Raw genomic sequence first — 21,057 nt, forward strand, 5'->3', positions numbered from 1 at the left:
CATGATATAACCTGCTATTCTGAAATTGGGGTTACTGTTTATTTATTGGTCTGTGCCCCCTACTATACATCCAATACTCTCAAAGGAGCTCTGAGGTGCCTGATGTGTGGCTTTTAAGATAGGCATAAGAGTTTAGTTTTGTTCACGATTGTATTCTCGGTGTATGGCACAATGAAGGCTCATACATGACTTTATGAGGGTTTCTGACTCCTGCACTCTTTTCTTGAGTGTCTTCCCCCAGCTCTCCCATCATTCTGAAAGTCTTAGCCTTGTCAATTTCTTTATTGTCTCCACTACGAATCAATTTATTTTGCTCATTTATTCATTCATCATTCGTTTTTACATTCTTTCCGTGCTTTTTATCTCATCACCCAGGATCCATGTATTTTGCTCTTCCATTCTCACCTACCCCACCTCCTTTCCTCACCCCGCCCCAGACACGCCCCCATCCTTCCCACCCCATTTCATGCCAATGGTAGCCTACAGGCCGGGCGGGACCGAGGCCGGGGCGGGGCTTCACTCTCAGTACCCCAGGCGGCCCCCCACCCTCCACCCCCAACACCCCGGCTCCGGAAACGCGCCACCGAGCTGCAGGGCTCCGCCAGGCAGGCGCTGGCGGCTCCTTGGCGCTTCCTGCCACGCCGGGCCTGCTTGCACAGCGCCAGCTCCGCTTCTGCGAGGGCCCAGAGTCAGGTGCTGCGGGCCGGGTGAGCGTGCAGACCCCGAGAGGGACGTGCAACTCGAGTGATCATGAGAGATGTGTGCGATCAAGGATGTGCGGCCCAAAAGAGCATGCGGGGCGGCGGGAGGATGTGCTTGGGGGCCTGAGTGAGTGCGTGGACCACGGGAGAATATGCGGAGGAGAGGGCGTCTCGCAAAGAGGAGAGCTGCTCCGCCTTGGGGCAAGCCAAGGGCCGAAGGGGACAGGTCTCTGGTGGTGCGTGAGCATGGAAAGGCCCTGAGGCCTTCTCGTGCAGGGTTGGGGGCAGCGGTCAAAGGCGAGAATTGCGAATGTGCTGAGGTCTGTGCTGCTCTTTGAAGGATGCTAAGAATTGGGAACCGGTCAGGAGCTGGTGGTGGACGCTCCCCACAGCCACCATCGACGTGGAGGCCACAGGGATTGGCGCGGTGGGGGAATGGCTGAAGAGACTTTTTCCCAGAATGGGGGAGGGGGTTGCACCTCTGGGGCCCAGAAGAAGGTTCTGGCTTGGGGATACCTACCTTTTCATTTGAGTTGGGGTTGTGTGAGAATAATGGGAGCAGGCCTGTTGCCTGCTGCAGAGAGCTGAGGGTGCAGAAGGGACTGTTTGCTGGATGAAGAGAGCTTCTACTGTGGCCTTCCTGGGAGTCACATTTTCTGGCGCCACTCCATTGCCCCCTTCTCCTAAACTCCTTTGCTGGTTCCTGCAGTCTGTATTTGGTGATTAATTACATGTCATTTTACACACACGAGTACTCCTACTTGCCTGCTGCCCAAAGCCGATAGTCCTTTTCAGCGTCCCCCCCCCCCCTCATTCCTGGCCCTCTTCCCAGAGGGCTCACCCTGTACCAGCTGACTCTCTAGCCAGCCTTGGACTCAGAGGCAGGCAGCCCCCTCCGGTGTCCTTGGTCAGTAGAACATTTCCTTCTAATCCTCAGCCTTTACATTTTCCTTTAGGAGACAATTTTGTATAGGACTAGTTGAATAGCACCTCTCCTAGGTAGGACCACTTGCCTTCTCCCTTCTCCCATTGGGCCTTGTTATAGAAACAACATTCACGGTGTCTGACATCGTCTGGTCCATTGCCCCAAAGTGGTCCTGGACCTAGATTTAGAATTCCATGGCACAGTGATTTCTAGCCTTTTGTCAGTGATAGACCCTTTAGAAAGTCAGCTAAAAAGTGAGTTCTCTTGCCTGAGGTCTGATCACCAGCACAGCTTCAGAAGGAAGCTCCTGGATGGGAAAACGGTCTGATGAGACATGAGGGAACCTCCAAATCTAGACAGCCCCAATGTCTACATGTTGAAATATGCCAATTCCATGACACCCACCCAGACCTGCTGTTCTGCCACTAGATTTTTCATAAGCCTAGCTTCTAACACAATGATCCAGCCCTTCCAAAACTGTTTGGGTTCTTTGGGTGACCTGGGGCAGCTGTATAACCATTCACCATATCCCCAGTTTGGAATCTTTTATATTTGCACAGTGTAACGTCAGTGATTCTATACTTACAATTTATTTTGAATTTTAGAAAGATATCAGTGCATATTCTTGGAGAAATGGAAACATAAATCTTTCCTCAATTAAACACAACAAACACTACAAAATCTCCTTATGGTCTACCTTCTGGCTTTTAATAGAATGGAATAAAGAGGAAAACCTAAACAGAAAGGCAGGTGCCCAGGCAATGTGAGAGAGAAAACACATACAGACAAAAGATAACACAGGCACAAATAGCCCAAGAGAAACAGACTTTCCTGGTAAGACAGCCATCACTTTTGGCCTTTTAGGAGTCTCTGCTTTTTGAGTAGCAGCCAACTTTCACAGTACAAGATGGACCTATGAGCTTCTTGCCCACCTCCTGGCCTGCCAGGTTCATTTGGGAACATACATGTCAGGCGCACCTGTAGCCCCGGGGCCCACTCAGTAGGCCTTGCACCCTGGACTCACCTAGGCACACCCAGACCTTGGCAGTGCCGGTTCAGTTACACAGCTTGTCCTGCCCTTGAGCGCTCGTTACCAACGGACAGGTTCCTGGAAGATGCACACATGAGCCTGCTTCTGTTCACCTGAGTTCTTTCAATCCAACAGGTGAGACCGTCCCTGCTGGACTAATCTCTTGGAACTGGTCTAAAACAAGATGAGTCATCCCTGTGTGTCTCTTTTGGGTAAGTCTAGGTGTTTGCAGAATGTGTCTGCTGTGCTGCAGCAAGGCCCATGGGTAGCAGCACAAGACAGTGAAGACGTGTTTGGGTTCCGGAAGCTCATATATGCTAATCTTGATGAACTACTTAGCCAGAAACAATTCTGGCAATCTTAGACACAGTGCCAGGCAAAGAGGTTGCCGGGCAAGGAAAATGGGGAGACCAGGGAATCACAGTGTGGGAGAGGGAGCTGAAAGCACCCATTAGAACCAGATCTCTTTCGAGTGTTCACAACCTTGAAACATATTTGCCCTGGCCCTAAAGGGAACTGAACAGTTAAATTATATGCTCTCTTCTAGCTTGGTTTTCTGGTGATGTGATAAAACACCTGATCAAAAGCAACTAAGAGAGGAAAGGGTTTATTGGGCTTGAGGGAAGCCAGGACAGAAAGCATGGTGGAGCGCTACTGACCTGCTCCTGGTTCACTACTTAGCTAGGCTTTTTATACAGCTCGGGCTCTGCTGCCTAAGGACGGGCCCCTCCAACATCAACTATCAACCAAGAAAATCTCTCTTAAACATGGCCACACTACATTTTGATTGATGGGTCTTAGTTGAGTGACTTTGCTGCCACAGAAAGATAATGCCTGTCCAGGGAAGTATAAAAGACACCAAATTATTCACCAGTTTTTATGATATACGTTGTTTTAGCTCCATGTTGAATTCAACTCCCAATTTCTGTTCTTTCAGGTAAAAATACAGTGATTATTTTGGGTCCCTTAACATTTGTAATTCCATGCAATAAATTCAAATAATTTGCTTAGGTAAAACTTACTTTATGGCTGAATAACACTTTATTGTGTCTTATACCGTATTCTATTTATCTGCTGTTGGATACTCAGGCAAATACTATGAATAATACTGCAGTAAACACATATGTGGAAGTATCAATGACTATACATTAACACATTTTTTTAAAAATGTACATATTGTTCTGAAGCAGGATTTGCTCGGAAGGTGAGGTCTGCTGTTCTAGAACTCACAGTTGGCCAGCCCCGCAATGAACACTTACACGGTTGGCGTGCGTGGTTTCTCGCAGCAGATGGTTATTAAACAGCTGCAGCAGCCATGGACTTGGCTAGACCCAACATGAAGTTTGCAGTTGACCTTGACAAAGCCTTTGTGTCCCATGGAAAGAAAGACAGTCTTATTTGCCTTGAAAGTTTGTTTTCCTGCGGGGATTCCCCCAGCTTCCTTTCCCACTTACTAGTATGCCATAGAAAATTCTTTTTTTTTTATTTTTTAAATTTATTTATTTATTAAGGATTTCTGCCTCGTCCCCACAACCGCTTCCCATTTCCCTCCCCCTCCCCCGATCAAGTCCCCCTCCCTCATCTGCTCGAAGAGCAATCAGGGTTCCCTGACCTGTGGGAAGCCCAAGGACTGCCCACCTCTATCCAGGTCTCGTAAGGTGAGCATTCAAACTGCCTAGGCTCCCACAAAGCCAGTACGTGCAGTAGGATCAAAACCCACTGCAATTGTTCTTGAGTTCTCAGTATTCCTCATTGTCCGCTATGTTCAGCTAGTCCGGATTTATCCCATGCTTTTTCAGGCCTAGGCCAAGGATTCAGGGTATGCTTTTCTATCCTGAATAAAAGTGTCTTATGTTCAAGGTTAGCGTTGCCCTCCACGTCCACTGGATGCACTCCAATGACTTTCATATTCTATATGGAATTGATTGGACCTTGATCGCCAAAGATCCATTTCAGAAGGCAATGGTCACCTGTGCTTGTCACTGTTGTCACAGCATCCAGCTTCTTTTCTAGATTATATTCCATCATTTTAAAGTGGAATAGTTGTACAACACAGACACTAAGTGACCCAGTTGTCTTCAGGATCGGTGGATTCATGTCTATTATCATTTTTAAGTGATTTTCCTATACCTAGGATAAGCCTTTTTCCTGCTACACTTAGCTAATTGCATAGAGATTTAGTTACTTTTGTGAAAGCAGGGCCCACCTTTTCCCTCTTGTTTTCATGAGTACCTTTTAAATTATCTCTGTGTGGTCAGGGGCTCTGTTATTGTGGGTGGCAGTCACATAGCCACCAGGAGCTAACGTGCTCTCAAGCCAAATCCCTAGGGTGAACTAGTACAGGAAGGGCTGCTTCTATTGCTATATAGGAAGAATAATTAACAGTTCTTTTAGAGTTGTAGCTCCACGGCTTTAACAGTTTATCATGCCACTTAAGAAAAAACACTTCAGTGGGATTAGTTCCATTAAAGGTGTGTGTGTGTGTGTGTGTGTGTGTGAGAGAGAGAGAGAGAGAGAGAGAGAGAGAGAGAGAGAGAGAGAGAGCGAGAGAGAGAGAGAGAGAGCGAGAGAGATAGGAAAAGCATAATGTATTTATGCAGCGAGGCTCTGCAATGGCATAATGATAGTATGGTTTAAAGGTAGCTGTGAAACATAGGCCTACATCATGCCATGTCCTACATGTTGCCAGGAGCTGCTACAGACACTGGGAATTTAGGGGTAGCCAATGGAGAAAAGGTACTGTCCTGTTAGATCAGATTTTCTTTTTATGAGAAAAACAAGCAACTTCAAAGGAGAATTTTTCATTAGTGAAAATGTTTGGAGGAAACTGCCAGGGCTGGAGAATAAAGAGGTTTTAAGGAAGTGACATTTGCATTAAGGTCTGAATTATTAGATGAAACCTCCTACGATAAGAGATGGTATTCTTGGCAGGTTCACAGGCTTTGAGGGCCACAACCTTGGCATCTGTATATCTGCGTGAAAGTCAGTGTGTCTGAATTGGTTGATTTTGAAGGGGGGCAGGATATGCATTTGTGCTCTAGACCAAAGCTTATTACTGGCTTGAAGGCAAGAAAAGGTTTATAGTAGACCATCTTTTCCCTGAAGTACATACATGATGTGATGTCCCATTTCACTTGAAGTGAGTTGTTTTAAAAACAAAATCGTTTATAAATTTATGATCAGTTCATTGTGTTTGTTTAAGAAGCCCAAATCAGAAGAATTTTATTAAGACAGAGGATCACCGCTTTGGTGGCACTGGGACAAAGAGAGGGTTTGTCCACTGAATATCTCTTCATGAACTCACACATTTGGATAAACACTTTTGCTAAACAGCTAAAAATGCGTAGGAGGGCTTGCAAGGACTTTTGGGTGACATTAGACCTTCTTCTGCTCATATCTTTCTATAAAGCTGATAGCTTAAGGAGATGGTTCCAAGAAGGCTGTGGCTAGACTTCCTGGTCACTCCCCCTTCACAGGCTGCTGACAGGTTTCCACTAGTCCTCTTTGTTTCACTGCATATGGGTATCCTAAGAAATGCTGATCTTTTTATATGCCCTCAAGGGCCATTCTCCTGCCATCTCCTTGGTCTCAGCCCTGTTCTCTGGCATGCTGACCGTCTGTCTTATCCCACATTTACCTGCCAAACGCTATCTAAAATTGGTCTTTTCTGATATCAATAAAATTCAGCTTGATGTCTAAAAAGCCACACATTAAAGAAACTGAAAATGTGTCTTTCCCGACCTTATCTCTCTTCCTTTGTAGCTACACAAACATTGAATCAATGTGCTTATTCTAGCTCCAGGTCAGACTCAGTGTTTTCCTTTTTTCTATGAAAATGTGTTTTCTCTGCTTTCTTTCTCCTCTTTGGGTTTTCAGGCAAATGTTATCCCTACCTGTATCTTCACATTTTTGTAATCTGCTGCATGTTATTCTAGTCTGGCCACCTGTTGATTTTTAAATGAAACCTTTCAAGTTTTCTTCTTGCTCTGAGTTCTAGGACCTTTCAGTAGAATTTTCAGAACTCTGAGCCAGCCTGGTCATTCACCTTCTCCCCACATACTTTTTTTGTGTATTGAGATTAGACTCTTCCTATTGGTTACAGAATACTGTTTTCTGTGCTTTTTCTTTTAACATGTCTGTGTCCTTTACACCTTTTTAGACAGTATGCACTCTTCTTTTTTAATACATTCTAACAATCTGTCCTTCTAATTGAAGTGTGTAACCCATCATTTAGCGTAATGATCTGTGTTTAAGTTTGCTGTCCTGCTATTTATTTCCATTTGCCCCATCTCTTCTCTTCCCTTTACTTTTCTTATATGTTTAGCAACTGCATTTTCTTGAAATGATCAATTAAATTTCAAAGATTTTGAAATGCAGAAGGTGAAAGTCTTATGTTTCCCTATGGCTTTACACTCTTCGTGTATTTCTAAATCTGATTCCATTTTCTTCCACCTGAATGTTTTCTTTTAGTATATTCTTTTTTTTTTTTAAGTTTTTCGAGACAGGGTTTCTCTGTAGCTTTTTGGAGCCTGTCCTGGCACTAGCTCTTGTAGACCAGGCTGGCCTCGAACTCACAGAGATCCGCCTGCCTCTGCCTCCTGAGTGCTGGGATTAAAGGCGTGCGCCACCACCACCCGACTCTTTTAGTATATTCTATGGTACAGAGCTGCTAATGACAAATTGTCTAAACGTTGGCTTTTGTATAAAATATTTATTCTTCATTTTTGATTAATATTTTTTCTGACTATAAAATTTTATAAGACTTAATTGCTTTCTTTCTTTTGCATCATTTCTTTCCTCCAGGTACTTTTAAGAGTTTTCTCTTACCATTTTTAGAAATTGAATTTTGATGGTAGCTCTCTCTCTGGCTTCATTTAGGTAACAGTTGTTGCCATGTCTTCATGTTTTCCACTGTTTCTCATAGTATCAAATCTACTAATGACACCCAGTGAAATTTTTAATTTTATATACATTTATCTGCAAAAATTTCATTTGGTTCTTTTTATTTTATATCTTCTGTATCTCCCCATGTCCTTGTTTTTCTTTCAGTGCTGGGGCATAATTAAATTATCATTTTTCTTTATCTATTAGTTCTATCCATTTTTGGATGCTTCTTTGACTGTTATCTTAACTGTTGGTGGCATATTTTGTGTTTCTTGGCAGTTCAATTTTTACTGGGAATTACATGTTATAATGATTAGTTTGTTGAGTGTCTAGACTTTGAGGGTTACAAGTAGTTATTTGTAGGTCACTTTGATGTCATTGGGGCCGGTACTAAGTTTTTATAAGGCAGATCTTTTGTAGTTTGGACTTTAAGGATAGACAGATCTTACCGTTACGTCATGGTCCCTCTGTATTGGCCTCTGAATGTCCCTGGGAATCATAAAAACTCTATGTGAGTTGGTAAGATCTTGGGAACTGTTCACCTTACAGTCCTTGGGAGTTTCATTCAGTACTTGTAGTCAGAAAAGATTCAAGGGAAGCCTTTTCACTTCTTTTTCCTACATAGCACAGTGCTTTCTGAACTCTGCTCTGCAACTTCCCTCTTCCCCTGCCACCCTGAAGCTTCTGTTGAGGTTGCTAAGCTCTGTCCATTTGCTTTCACCCCTCCTACACTCTCATTCTGGACATTGCTACCAAGCAGAGCACTAAACTGGTGACAAGACTTGCCTTGTTTCTCTTGCAGTCTTGATCCTGGGCTTCCTACTACCCTGGTATTAAAAACTGTTGTTGAACACATGTTTGTAACTTGTTACTCTACCATGGCCATACATGTGGACATTTTCATTTACCTTTTCAAAGATGCCATAGTTAAGTCTTTCTGAGTACCTGGGGTTTTGTTGTCCTTCAGATAATGCTAAAATGCTTCCTTTTCACTTAATATTGAGTTGTATTGAGTTGACATCAGAATGTGGAGGAAAAGGTCACCCACATACACACGTAATGTTTTCTTTATCAATGTAGTGTTTGAATAACTTTTCTTAGAAGTACTTTTCTCCAGGTATTTTTTCAACTTCCCATTTTGTTGAATAACATAAGAGAGTTCTTCATGGTTTTCTCCCAATGACTTATTATACTAGGGTGTACTTTTAAAGACCCCACTGCTAGTAAAGAAGTTCAGGTTCTTGCTCTTTGTCATCTCTCTTCCTTTCTGTGGCCTCATCAGTTTCAAGTGTCCATGAAAGGACCCCTTATCTCTGAGTTAGTTCTTCTGGTACTCTCTTTAGTGTGCTTCTTCCCTTTATAGTATGAGTATTGATCTCACCCAGGCTTACTTTAGGGAAACTCTGTAGTCAGCCAGTCTCTGGCAGCTAGTCTTCCTACCAGCAGCTCTCTGTAGCTATCTCCGACTCTGCCTAGACTGGCATTTGTTTGTCTTATCTTGCCCTCCTCTGGCCTACCTATATTAATTCTTTCCCAGCCTACTTTCCTGCTGTTTCATATATGTTTTCTCAGGCACACACATGCTCTGCCTTGTCATTCTGCCCCGCCTGAGAGAGAAGACTCTGTAAGATTTAAAACTACAAAATAGGAAGTCACTAATGCCATCCCAGGGGACCCAGAAACAGGGCTGTCATTACTCACAGCTTTTTTCACTTTCCTTAGCTCTACCTGCTCCCCAAGACGGAGCCCCAGGAAACCAGGTCCTGGCAGTCCCTCTTGAGATGCCGGAGGCCCAGGTGAGCTGTGCTTCCCTCTTGCCTTGCTTGAGATTCTTGTCACTGCTCCCTGATTTTGGCCTCAGCCTTTGCTTCTTGCCCAGCATGACTTGCAGCAGAGTGTGAGCCCTGGCTACTGCCCTTTTTCCTGTCCTCTGCTTCTCTCCCATAGGCTGCCAAGGAATGGATGTCCAGTGTGCTTATGATGCCCATTGTATATGTGAGAAAGCTAAGTCTGTGTTCTTTGGGAAGACAATGGGAGTCCCATGCTAGACAGCCCAGGTCTCATTGTGCTTGATCATGTTTTCTTTCTAGGACTCCTTGGGATTGTGGTTGGAGCTCCACATTAGTAACATACACCGATGTGAATATTTCAGGCCCTATCCTTCTTGCCCCCGACATCACTGGTGCCACCCTTCCTTATTACAGATTAGGTTAAAAGACTGACTATCAATGGATTTATTTCAGGACTTGGTGTCATTTGATGTTGTACCGTGGTACCTCACAGAACAGAACTGGCTGAATCTGAGTCTGAACCTGGAGCAGCAGGCAGTGGCATATTCCAGGACTGTGACCTCCATTGGTAAGGATGTTCCCAGAGCTTTTCAGACTCACCATCTACTGAAAGTGGAGCTGAGGATACATGGCCACCCACACACCATTTCACTCAACAACAGCTCCCCCAACTCCTCATGGCATGGAAAAATCTCTTCATTCCCATCTTTCACTTGAAGGACATTAGAACAGTAGTCAGTGAAATGGCTGAGCAGGTAAAAGTTCTTGCCACAGAAGCCTGCTGACCTCAGTTCAATCCCCAGAAGTAGGAGGAGACAATCAATTTGTGCAAGTTGTCCTCTGACTTCCACAAGCACACCATGGTATGAACATCCACACATAGTCACACACACACTAAAGAAATAAATGCAAAAATTAAAATTAGACCAAACCTGTCATAATTTAGAGTATTTTTAAAATGCAGTACATTGTCTTCAAATAAAAAACATATCAAACATTAAATTGATCAGAACAATGCTATATCTTAACCATAAGGCTGAGATGATAAATTATACCAATATATACAAATAAATGCAATATATATAGTATATATGTACTATATATACTATGGTATATTGTACATACACATACACACACACATAAATTATACCAATCATATGGCCAGTTGATTGAAGGTCATTGTTGAGAGCTCTTGTTTATCCATTAGGTATTTGCATGGGGTGGGGGATTTTTTGAAGAAGGAACAGTTAAGAGTTTGGTTTAAGTGTTGTAGAGGTCTGGGAAGAGCATGACATTCAGCAGTGGGGTACTGGGGTGACTCAGTGAACAAGGAGCTAAGTTCATGTGGCCAAGATGCTAGCTACTGTTTTTCTGGGGCCTCTGCTGAGGGCCCAGAGCCTGCCTCCTTAGAGTCCCCCAGAAGGAGCTGGTACTTGGGAAATGCATTTGAACTGCATGTGTGACTTACATAAGAAAGTCATAGACAGCCCAGGAGATTTGGAGGGGATCTCCTTTGACAGCTCTTCTCCTGTTCCTTCATGCTGATATCACCAGCCGTCTTCTTCCGTTAACAGGAGTTCCTGTTGTGAGTCCTGCTTTGGTATCTCACCTGTCACAAGGACAAATTCTGTTGGTATCAGATCCATCCCTCAACACAGATCACACTAAGCACCCTGGTGAGCATAAAGGGAACATGAAGAAGCATGAGGAAATTTGGGAGAGGGGTACAGATTTGGGTTGTGTGGGGCTGCTGAGCTCTTAGGGTTGATGTTTCCAACTCAGGAAGACCAGCTAAGATTGGGGAGTCTACAGTTAGTGTCAAGAGGTCCCCTGAAGCTCTGGTAATGAGTTGTGACTGTACCCTTGCTCAAAGCTCCTTTGATAAGCAATGGCCACAATCAGGACTCCCCCACATTTCCCTTTGGCGCTTGCTTCTGCTAGCTTACAGGCCCTCCCTTGCTGGTTCTCAGCAGTTGCAGGAGAGGGGTTTATCAACAAAGGAAAGTAACCTTTTTCCTGGGCCCTCTATAAACTGTTGTGTGTCATTTATCATTGTAGAAAGCTCCTCCGTGACCTCCCACCAGAAGATGGCTGAAGAAGCCCAGCTGCAAGAGATGGCGTCCAGGAGCTCCCCGAGGGCCAATGACCCCAGCGCTGAGGTCAAACAGAATGGGGACTCTGGGGGAAGGGGAGGGAGCCCACAAAGTCTGCCCATAGAACACCATTTTGCATGTAAAGAGTGTGGGGACACCTTCCGCCTTAAAGTGCTCCTTGTTCAGCACCAGAGGGTTCACAGTGAGGAGAAGGGCTGGGAGTGTGGCGATTGCGGGAAGGTCTTCAGGGGGGTGTCAGAATTTAATGAGCACAGGAAGAGCCACGCAGCTGTGGCCACTCAGCCCCAGCCTGGCCCCAGTTGGGCTCTGGGAGATGCCTTGCAAAAAAGGGAGCAAATGGAGAGGGAGGCAAAGCCCTTTGAGTGTGAGGAGTGCGGGAAAAGGTTTAAGAAGAACGCAGGCCTTAGTCAGCACCTGAGGGTGCACAGCAGAGAAAAGCCCTTTGATTGTGAGGAGTGTGGGCAGTCCTTCAAAGCCAACACCAACCTCTTTCGACATCAGAAGCTCCACAGTTCGGAAAAGCCCTTTGCGTGCAAGGCGTGCAGCAGGGATTTCCTGGACCGCCAGGAACTACTCAAGCACCAGAGGATGCACACGGGCCACCTGCCCTTCGACTGCGACGACTGCGGCAAGTCCTTCCGTGGTGTCAACGGCCTGGCAGAGCACCAGCGCATCCACAGCGGCGCCAAACCCTACGGCTGTCCTCACTGCGGCAAGCTGTTCCGGAGGAGCTCAGAGCTCACCAAGCACCGGAGGATCCACACAGGTGAGAAGCCCTATGAGTGCACCCAGTGTGGCAAGGCCTTCCGCCAGAGCTCCAGCCTGCTGGAGCACACTCGCATCCACAGCGATGAGCGGCCTTATGCCTGTGGCGAGTGCGGCAAGGCATTCAGGGGGCCTTCTGACCTCATCAAGCACCGGCGCATCCACAGCGGACTGAAACCCTATGAGTGCGACAAGTGTGGCAAGGCATTCCGAAGGAGCTCAGGCCTGAGCCGCCACAGGCGGATCCACAGTGCGGCCAGGCACTGTGAGTGCAGTGAGTGTGGTCGTGTGTTCAAGAGGCACTCAGCACTGCAGAAGCACCAGCCCTCCCATCACCAGTAGACACTGCCCTAGGACCTGCAGCAGGGGTCCACAGAGGCCATAGCCCAGTCAAAGGAGATGAACAGTTTTGTAGCGCTTCTTCTATCTATTTTGTTGTGTGAGAGGTTGAAATGATTTGTACTGCCACCAGCAATTTATAAATGTTCATGTTTCCCAGTAGACCTATTGAAAGTGACTTTTACCATTTTAACATAGCTTGCCTACTTTTCCTTGCAGAAAATACCATCAAGGTATTTTAATCCTCATATCCAGAACGAGAAGAAAAAATCTGCATATGGGGGTCTAAGTAGGGAGCTGGGGGGTCCTTGCGAAGCTCTACCCCTGAGGGAAATTCAATGGCGTCAGAATGATGATGCACCTTTCTTGAAAGGAAAATTGCCCCGAGGTATTGGCCTACTTGAATTTATAAAATTTTAGGGATTGTAAATAGATCAAATAGCATAATATTTAATTTATTAATTTAGTTATACATACATATTGTAAATCACATTATATGGACTAATATATTAATGTAGAGAATTTACCATACTTTTTCACCATACTCCATTTGTTTCTAACCCTTGATGTACATTTTTTGACCTCACCAACATGGGACCCTGTTTGAGTCATCAGCCACCTCTATTTGTGCTGTGACAGCACTGTGTCAACCCCTGCATGAGGCTTTCACCACAGGTTTCCTCCAAGCCATAAGAACATATTCATATAACATTACAACCATTACTTTGTGTTTTTAAATTAGTACTGGACCTACAACATAATCACATAAAGTGCTGCTTTCCCAAATGGCCTTTTAAAGGGACTTTTTTCTGAGGGGGTGCACTCCTAGTAAAACTTAGTGAGCTAGAGATAAACCTTTTTTTGGTATCTCATTTAGCTAAGCCAATTTAATCCAGTGACCCCTACAAACATCAAAATCAAACATCAGTTGAGGTTTAGCTTCACATGGTATCATCTTGTTCAACATAAAGTGAGAGAGAAGGCCATCTTCAGGACTTAAAGGTAAAGTGACATCTTCCTGGAAGATCCTCATCTCATATCAGGCATAAATGGTACTTCTTCAGCCTTCCATTTGCAGCGGTGAAGTGGGGAGCAGTCACAGTCTCTACCTCCTAAGGTTCTCAAGGAGTGTGCCTTGCTTGCAAGAACATTGCCCAGCAAGGAGGTCTGCTCAGTGAAAGTCACTTGCTGACATCCCACAGCTCATTAGTATCAGAGATAAAGATGGACCCCTCAGGCCTCCTGACTACTAGTCTCATCTTTCATGCAATGATTTCAATACTATTTTCGTTTTCTTGCATGCCAATTATCCATTCATCTCCTTTGACTAGTTATCAAGTTACCTTTGGATATATTGATTTAGTACTTCTTTCTATATCAATTGGAGTGTTACTTTCCAATTTTTATTGCTTTGTTTTTTTTAGTACTTTTATTACATTTTTGTTTTATAGGCTTTGGATTATTTTTACGTATCCTCGAATTCTTTTTTGTCTGTTAACTCATGACTTTCATTGCTTCAGTACTTAGATATGATGATATTTTCTTCGAGAATTTACTTACAAAAGAAAAGTTGAATCCCTTGCCTACTGAGAAAGTGAACATATGGAGTGGGCAGGCTGGCTGGGAGTGGGCCAGAGAAGCAGGCCCATGCCTCATCCAAGATGTAGACTCTGTAAATGTCTCTGGGCAGCCCTTGACCATACAACCTGGCCACTGAGGCACACTAGAGACATGTCCATCACACATTGCTCAGAGCACTCTGTGACTGCTCATCAGCATAGCCCCAGCCACCAGCACCAGGGCTCAGCTTCACCTAGACCAACAGAATGGTCCAAATATGACCTGGCAGCAGCCAGCCATCTTTCCAGCTGTCAGGAGCCTTGATTATTTTGGAGTCAGTGACTGAGCAGCAGCTCCACTTAAGAAATATCTGAGACATAGAAGACTCACCTGACTGGTGATGTTATGTGACCTCCATCCTCCTCCCAGCAAATGACTCTGGAATGAAAGAGATCAGTTTTGTGGCTTCTGCTTTGGGCAACTAGGATGAGAAATTTGCCCATGTGTGTGGCATCATGTCCTGCAACCACATCTAAGAGGCCTGGGGAGAAACAGCCGTGTTCCTCTAGTAGCCTGTAAGCCGTGCCACAGAATCTTGAGTACCAGGTCTAGTTCAGGACTTGCAATAGCCATGCCCAAGAGGGGCAATAAAACAGGATCAGAGGACAAGAAGCCATTCTGACAGTTCATGTAGCATAGAAATCAAATCTGATCCCCCTGCAGTTAGGCTGTTGCTGCGAGCCCCGTTCAGGAGAAACAGCAGGTGAGGAAAATAGCCACACCAAGGTTGAGCCTGAGTTTCTGGTTGTGTCCTGAGAGGTGTTGGAGGGCCAGAAAATGTATCTTATGACAGCCTCGTGAGGGAGATTGTGTTCTCCAAGGTGCATAGCCTGGAAGGGCTCCCTGGGAAGCAAGGTCTGACTGACAATGACCTCCATGATCTTGGTCAGGAGGGCTTCTCTAATGCCCCCAGGCCACCACAGACTGTAGGCTCAGTTCTGGTGGTTTCTTGTGAATTGGTCTGGACCCAGTTTTTCTGATTACTTTTCTCATAGTGAGCTATTGGGACGTTTTTAGTACAGCTATCGTTGGGTAAGGAATGTTTCTTGCTCATTCGCTCATCATTTGTCAAGGTTGGCGAAAGATCTTATTGACGTCTAGAGTAGCACTAACTAAGAAGGTAGCAGAGTGGTCATGGCCTAGTGCCTGTCATAGGGCATGGCATGTCTTCACATCCATTCCTGCCCTCTTATACTCTTTTCTGTTTGGGTTCTGTAATTTTTTCTCAAATGCTTTTTTTTTTCAGATTCAAAACTAAAAACAAGTGTCTTTTTTTGTGACTATTATTGGATCACCTTTTAAATGATGTTGGCAGTGAGATCCCCTCCAAACGCAACCAGTGTGTGGCTTTAACATGTGGCCACACGCATAGTTGCATCCTTTGCCTTGGGTAATGTGGATCCTCTAGGTGTGCTGTTTTGTCCCATGCAAACGTGAGCAAGCTTCTTGCAGTGTGTGCTTGTCTATGCATCCGTGTATCTACCTCATTGCACTTTTCTTTCTAAGCACATGTGTTCTTGAAAGGGGATGGAGAGCAGCTAGAATCCTGGCCCCCGATAGAGAGGTGGCTCCATCTCTTTACCGTATTAAGAAAGAAACCCTCCGTGGCTTTTGTTAGTATTAAATACTTGCTGAATTTTTTTAAAAAGCAAATGTTTACCATTTTGCTGCTTATGAATAACTATATCAATTAGTTGTATCATACCCAGTCTTGGATTTATAGAGTAATCCCCACCAGATCAGTGTGGGCATCTTTCTCCCATGATATTGCATTCTCTGTGCTTGATTTGTGTGCTTGAAGTGGCATGACACCTGACCTGCCTGCAGTCCTGGGCTGTGGCCCTGTTGTGTGCCACGTGACTTGCCACCCCACTTCTGGACCACATTAATTAAACCAACCCCAGACACTTGACCCAAAGGCAGCAACCTTAGCAGTCAGACCTAATTGGAGAAGATAGATTTCTCCTTTTAGTACTGTGAAATGCAAAAGAGGAAACTGAAGTCTCTGGTTGGTATTGGACCATGGAGGAAGGCACAAGGTACTTCAAAGAGTTGCCCCTGTGAGTAGAACCATAGTGGAGAGCTACATGTTCCTGCTCTCCTTCTCACAGCTACTTGGGTTCCACCCTAAGGGAGGCCTAGCTCTAGGTTCTTCATTACTGGCAGCTGCCTGCATCAGTCTAGTGTGTCCTTACCATAGACTTCCTCCTCCTCACCTTCAGCCAGCTTGAGTGGGTCTGTGCTTTTTGAAATTACACAAGAGCCAATTGGGCTGAGAAGACTTGCATTGCTGACTTTCCTCACATTCTACCCACCCGGCATTCCTGGCCTAAATCCCAGTTGATTGACATGCACACCTGCTTAAATGTGGAACTGTTTTCTGTTCACTAAGATGGGTGGAGCTCTATGCCTTTTAGTCAGTCTCTGGGATTAACCCATGATCTTCTGTATGAGTATAGTTCCTTTTCTGAACAGCATTTGGCTCATAAGATGAGCTCACTGGAACCTGTTCTACTCTATTTTGGAAGTGTTTTACTATTTCCAGCAAAACCGCTAGATTAGGGGATTGATGACACCTCTATTCCTAGTGTACTTACATTCTGTAGTTGGCATTGTTGCTTTGGATACTTAATTTCAAAATAGAAATGGTATCTTTGAACTTGATCCTCAATGCTACTTGTGTATCTCTGAGAATAGTAGTGTGTCCCTCCAGTTTGTATTCAGTTTTTGGCATTCTTGTTCTTCCCCAGTCTTATTATCTTGTCTGCTTTATGGCACTGTCTATAATCAGCCTTGCACTAGAGCTGTTTGTGGACTTAGTTTCCCATCCCCTTTTCTCAGCCTTCCCCAAACTAGTAGATTGTGAGCTCTTAGAAGACAGGGGCGGTCCTTCATGTCTAATCCCCTACCAAATCTAGCACAGTGCCTTTCATCTGGTAGATTTCAATAAATATATGTTAAATGGCATAGGTCTTCCTTGACTCATTTTGTCCAGCGCTTTCCATTGTCTTCACCATGAGATAGTTCGCATAGAGAATCACCCGCCTAGTATCCAGCTCAGCTGCCAGCTTGCTCACTGCTGGATTTGGTAATCTTGGCTCTTACTGAACACCTGGAGGGGAACAGGCAGTGCTATGGTAGGGGAGGGAAGTTTGCTTATAGCCATGAGTTGGCTCTTGACAGAAACATCATTTTCTCCATCTCAGTGTAGGCTCCCCAGCTCTGAGTCTGAGATGAAAGTGCTAGGTAAGTCCAGACTTTGACTTGCTCAACTGAAGACCGGGAATGAGGTGGCAAATAGGTTCTGTTTTCCCTGGATTCTGGCGAGGAACCAGATATGCCATCTTTCTTCTAGGATGTCATCAGCACAGGCATCGATTGTTATAGATTTGGGCAGGAATGACATAATGCCTACCTGACAAGCAGCTGTTTCCCAGTGCACCTACCGCAACCCCAGCTTAACTATCTCTGCTCACAAACTAGTTGTGAGGAATGAACCTGTCATTTGCTATCCTGGTTTTGTATGTTACTAGTGATTTCATATTTTTTCCTTAAGTGTGTACAAGCATGGTTCTAGCAAGCTTGAGTTGGCATGAGACAAAACCACAGATCATTCGGATAAGCTAAGCCTGGGTTTGCAATTGGGTACGGAGAGGAAGGGCACAGCCTAGAATCCCCCTCTCTCCTAGTGTTCCTGCCTTGCAAAACCTGACAGCCTCTCCATCACCAGCTTCTGCAGAACAAAACCAAGGGCATCGGAGGAAACAAGGATGTGGGGTTTTGGGCTCTCTTTGGTGGAACATTCAAATATCCAAATATCATGGAGATAATATATGAAGCCTCCTAAGCAGTTCCCCCTTGCCATGGCTGGTATAGGCACTGCCCTCTTCCTTCTATTCCAGATTCCCATCACACCATCTGCCTTGGCCCACTTGGAGCTGGAGGCCTGCCAAGCAGAGACAACTGGCTCATAGAGTGACTTCTGCTTTGATGCTTACTACATTGAACTCCTCTCCCCCAATGTCTCCTGGCACATTTTCCTGAAGACTGTGGAACTGTGTCTCTGTCTGCTCCACCCCCAGGCCTTCCAATAGTTAGGCATACACTGGAAATGCATTTGCATAGAGGGTAGCCACATTGAGCCAGTAGTGGTGCATACCTGTAATCCCAGCACTCAAGAGGTGGAGGCAGAAGGATGTAAAGTTCAGGCCAGTCTCATCTCTAGGACAAGACCCTGTCTAAAAAGCGAAGTGCAATACCACACAATAACATGATTCCAGACTTTTTGGGCAATATGTACCAGAAATATTCCTGTACTTCCTCATTTCTCATCTTTTTTTCTGACCTGTATGCAATATGTGTTTATTGAGCACCTGCTGCATGCTCAACCCCAGAAACACCAAAGCACATGGCATGGTCCTTGTAAGAGAGTCAGGGGCAAGGAAGGGTGTAGACAAAATATCACAAGATGAGTGCTCACTTAAGTTCTTAGGATTTATATACTTTAGTGGGCACAATTTACACTTCAGACCCATCCCGACCTTGTCCCTCCCTCTCTGTCAGATTAGCTTCATTGACATCCCTGCTTCTGTCCGTGCCTATCCCAGGCAGGACCACTCTTACTGAACCAAGGTGAAATCAGTTGTCAGATGTGGAAATCCTATCAAGCTGGTTGGTCCCCAACCAAATGTCACAGTTGCTTGCTGAGCAGCAGGCCATCATGGACTCCAAGGAGCTGGTTCTAAAAGGTCATCACTCCAGCACTTCTAAGGGCTCAGCTACATCATGTATGGGAGGGAGTTCTGATACTGCTTCTCCATCCATCCCTGTCCTCTGTCCCACACACGCCAGTTTCGCCCAGAAGTATAAATTCTTTCTGAATTGTCAGTTCTGCAGAATCTGGAGCTCCTGCTTCCTGGTCCACAGTCTAGAGCCTTCTGGCAATGCCTACTTCTCCTGTTCTATATTGTCATCCTGACTATGGGTTATCTCCCACCCAGAAGTCTTTTAATCTTAGTCCTACCTCCCATACCACATTGTTGTCCTGTACCCAACTGGGAGAGGTACCCCCTGCTTCCAAGGTCCTTTGTGTTACCAAAACAAGACCAAACTGATTATGAGCAACCTATACCCAAAAGCCACTCCCAGGCAGGGCGGAATGCATCTACCTGACCCCTGGTGCTTGGCTATAAGGCTGTGCTTGCTTAGCAGCAGAGAAAGCAGATGTCCTCGGAGAGCACAAAAGGATACAACCCTCCCTCCTCCACTGAAGGTTAATTTCTGGCTCCTTCCTGGGGGAGACAGATGGGACAAGGCTTGCAGCCTTAGCTCTCGGGGACCCCAGTCACAGAGCCCATGGCGGTGCCTATGATGCTGCTCAGCCTGGTGGAGCAGCTTGGGGAGGAAGATGAGGCACTGACCAGCAAGTACGCAGAACTAGGGGACTGGTGTGCCCACAGGATTCTGCAGCACGTCCAGGTAGGCACAGAGAGAGTGGCAGAGTGAACCTCATCCTCCCATTATACAAGGGCCCCTCTGCCTGTGGCCTGTTTCTCCGCCTTTCAGGCAAGTGGATCTATGGAAGCTCGTTCCTTTGCGGTGAAGCTCAGAGAGGTGGAGTCCAAGTGTTTTGGTTACTTGTCTCATTGCTGTGAAAAAAAATACCCCAATAAAATCAATTTACGGTAGAAAGGGTTTATTTTGACTCAAAGTTCAAGGATACAATCCATCATGGCAGGGACAGTACAGAGGTGCTCAGCTAGCTTACTCCTTCTAATGCAGTCCTGCCTCCCAGTCCAGGGAATGGTGCAACCCATAGTTAGGGTGGATTTTTCCACCTCAATTAACCCAATCTAGAAACTCCCTCACAAACATGCCCAAATACTAACCTAAAATAAGGTAATCCCTTATAGCTATGCCCAAAAGTTTGTCTCCTAGGCAATTAATTCTGCATCCTGTGAAGCTGCCAATATAAATCATTACACCAAGTATGTCAGAGATAGAGCTGGATAAAACTGAGTAGGATCAAGGGCTGGAGTGAGGGGCTGGGGTCTGGAAACGTTCTGAGACAGGAAAACCAAGCCCTCCCTGTTTCTTGTCCCTTCCAGGGGACAGGTAGAGGGCTGTCAACCTGCTTGGAATTGGCAAATGGTGTCAGATTCTCGAAGGTAAGGGATCCAATGAGCCCTCCTCCATTGACCCAGAAGATTCCTGCTATGCTTTGAAAAGACTTTTTTTTACATTTGTTTACTTTTTTAGTGTGTTCACATTGGTTTGGAAGTGCATACAAACTTCACCACCCACAGTTTTAGTGTGTTCACATTGGTATGAAAGTGCATATAAATATCACCACCCAATTTTAGTGTGTTCACATTGGTATGAAAGTGCATATAAATATCACCACCCACAGTTTTAGTGTGTTCACATTGGTATGAAAGTGCATATAAATATCACCACCCAGTTTTAGTGTGTTCACATTGGTATGAAAGTGCATATAAATATCACCACACACATTTGGAGGTCACAGGTGATTCTCTCTTTCCACCAGAAATAGAACTTTGGTCAGCAATTGGCAGCAAGCGTCTTTATCCACTGAGCCATCTCACTAGCCGCTGCCATGTTTTATTGTTTGCTAGGATGTGCCGTGCTGTGGAGAGATTTCCTGTTTTAGCAATAGCGGCAGAAAAGAAGCCGCGGGGTCATTTTAAAACGCGGCTTCCTAGGGCTGTGCCGCCAGTGCAAACTCTGGCTTTAAAGCATTTCAATGGCTTTTATGAGACTGGATGTTTGTGTTCCCGCTCTGGATCAGGAAGAAAGTACTCTGAGACTATGCCATGGCTCGGCGCTCCCTGCCTGGGAAGACGGCAGAATCAGGCTTAGGCAGGCGGGA

At 45.3% G+C, this 21,057-nt stretch overlaps 1 protein-coding gene across 2 annotated transcripts; it reads left to right on the plus strand.

Moving 5' to 3' along the window:
- Positions 1 to 583: 583 nt before the first annotated feature.
- Positions 584 to 17,128, plus strand: LOC121440316 (zinc finger protein 275-like). 2 transcript variants are annotated; one of them, XM_041641131.1, is made up of 6 exons: positions 584 to 707; positions 2,792 to 2,868; positions 9,263 to 9,336; positions 9,784 to 9,898; positions 10,905 to 11,006; positions 11,389 to 17,128. In XM_041641131.1, exons 2-6 carry the CDS (start codon positions 2,841 to 2,843, stop codon positions 12,549 to 12,551), a joined length of 1,482 nt encoding a protein of 493 aa, XP_041497065.1. In that variant the 5' UTR covers positions 584 to 707; positions 2,792 to 2,840; the 3' UTR covers positions 12,552 to 17,128. The 2 variants fall into 2 exon arrangements, with proteins under 2 accessions (XP_041497065.1, XP_041497066.1); XM_041641132.1 differs by lacking the exons at positions 584 to 707; positions 9,263 to 9,336 and having other exon boundaries at positions 2,858 to 2,868.
- The last annotated feature ends 3,929 nt before the right edge of the window (positions 17,129 to 21,057 follow it).

Source organism: Microtus oregoni, unplaced genomic scaffold (assembly GCF_018167655.1).
Source record: "Microtus oregoni isolate MIOR12 unplaced genomic scaffold, Mior012 000067F_001, whole genome shotgun sequence".
In the NCBI taxonomy this organism is placed as follows: domain Eukaryota; kingdom Metazoa; phylum Chordata; class Mammalia; order Rodentia; family Cricetidae; genus Microtus; species Microtus oregoni.

Bases quoted from the DNA above. Each gene is read 5' to 3' on its own strand.
- LOC121440316 (XM_041641131.1), top strand. From the start codon at position 2,841: ATGAGTCATCCCTGTGTGTCTCTTTTGG. The intron at 2,869-9,262 runs GTAAGTCTAGGT...CACTTTCCTTAG, and splicing joins TCCCTGTGTGTCTCTTTTGG to CTCTACCTGCTCCCCAAGAC. The intron at 9,337-9,783 runs GTGAGCTGTGCT...GATTTATTTCAG, and splicing joins TTGAGATGCCGGAGGCCCAG to GACTTGGTGTCATTTGATGT.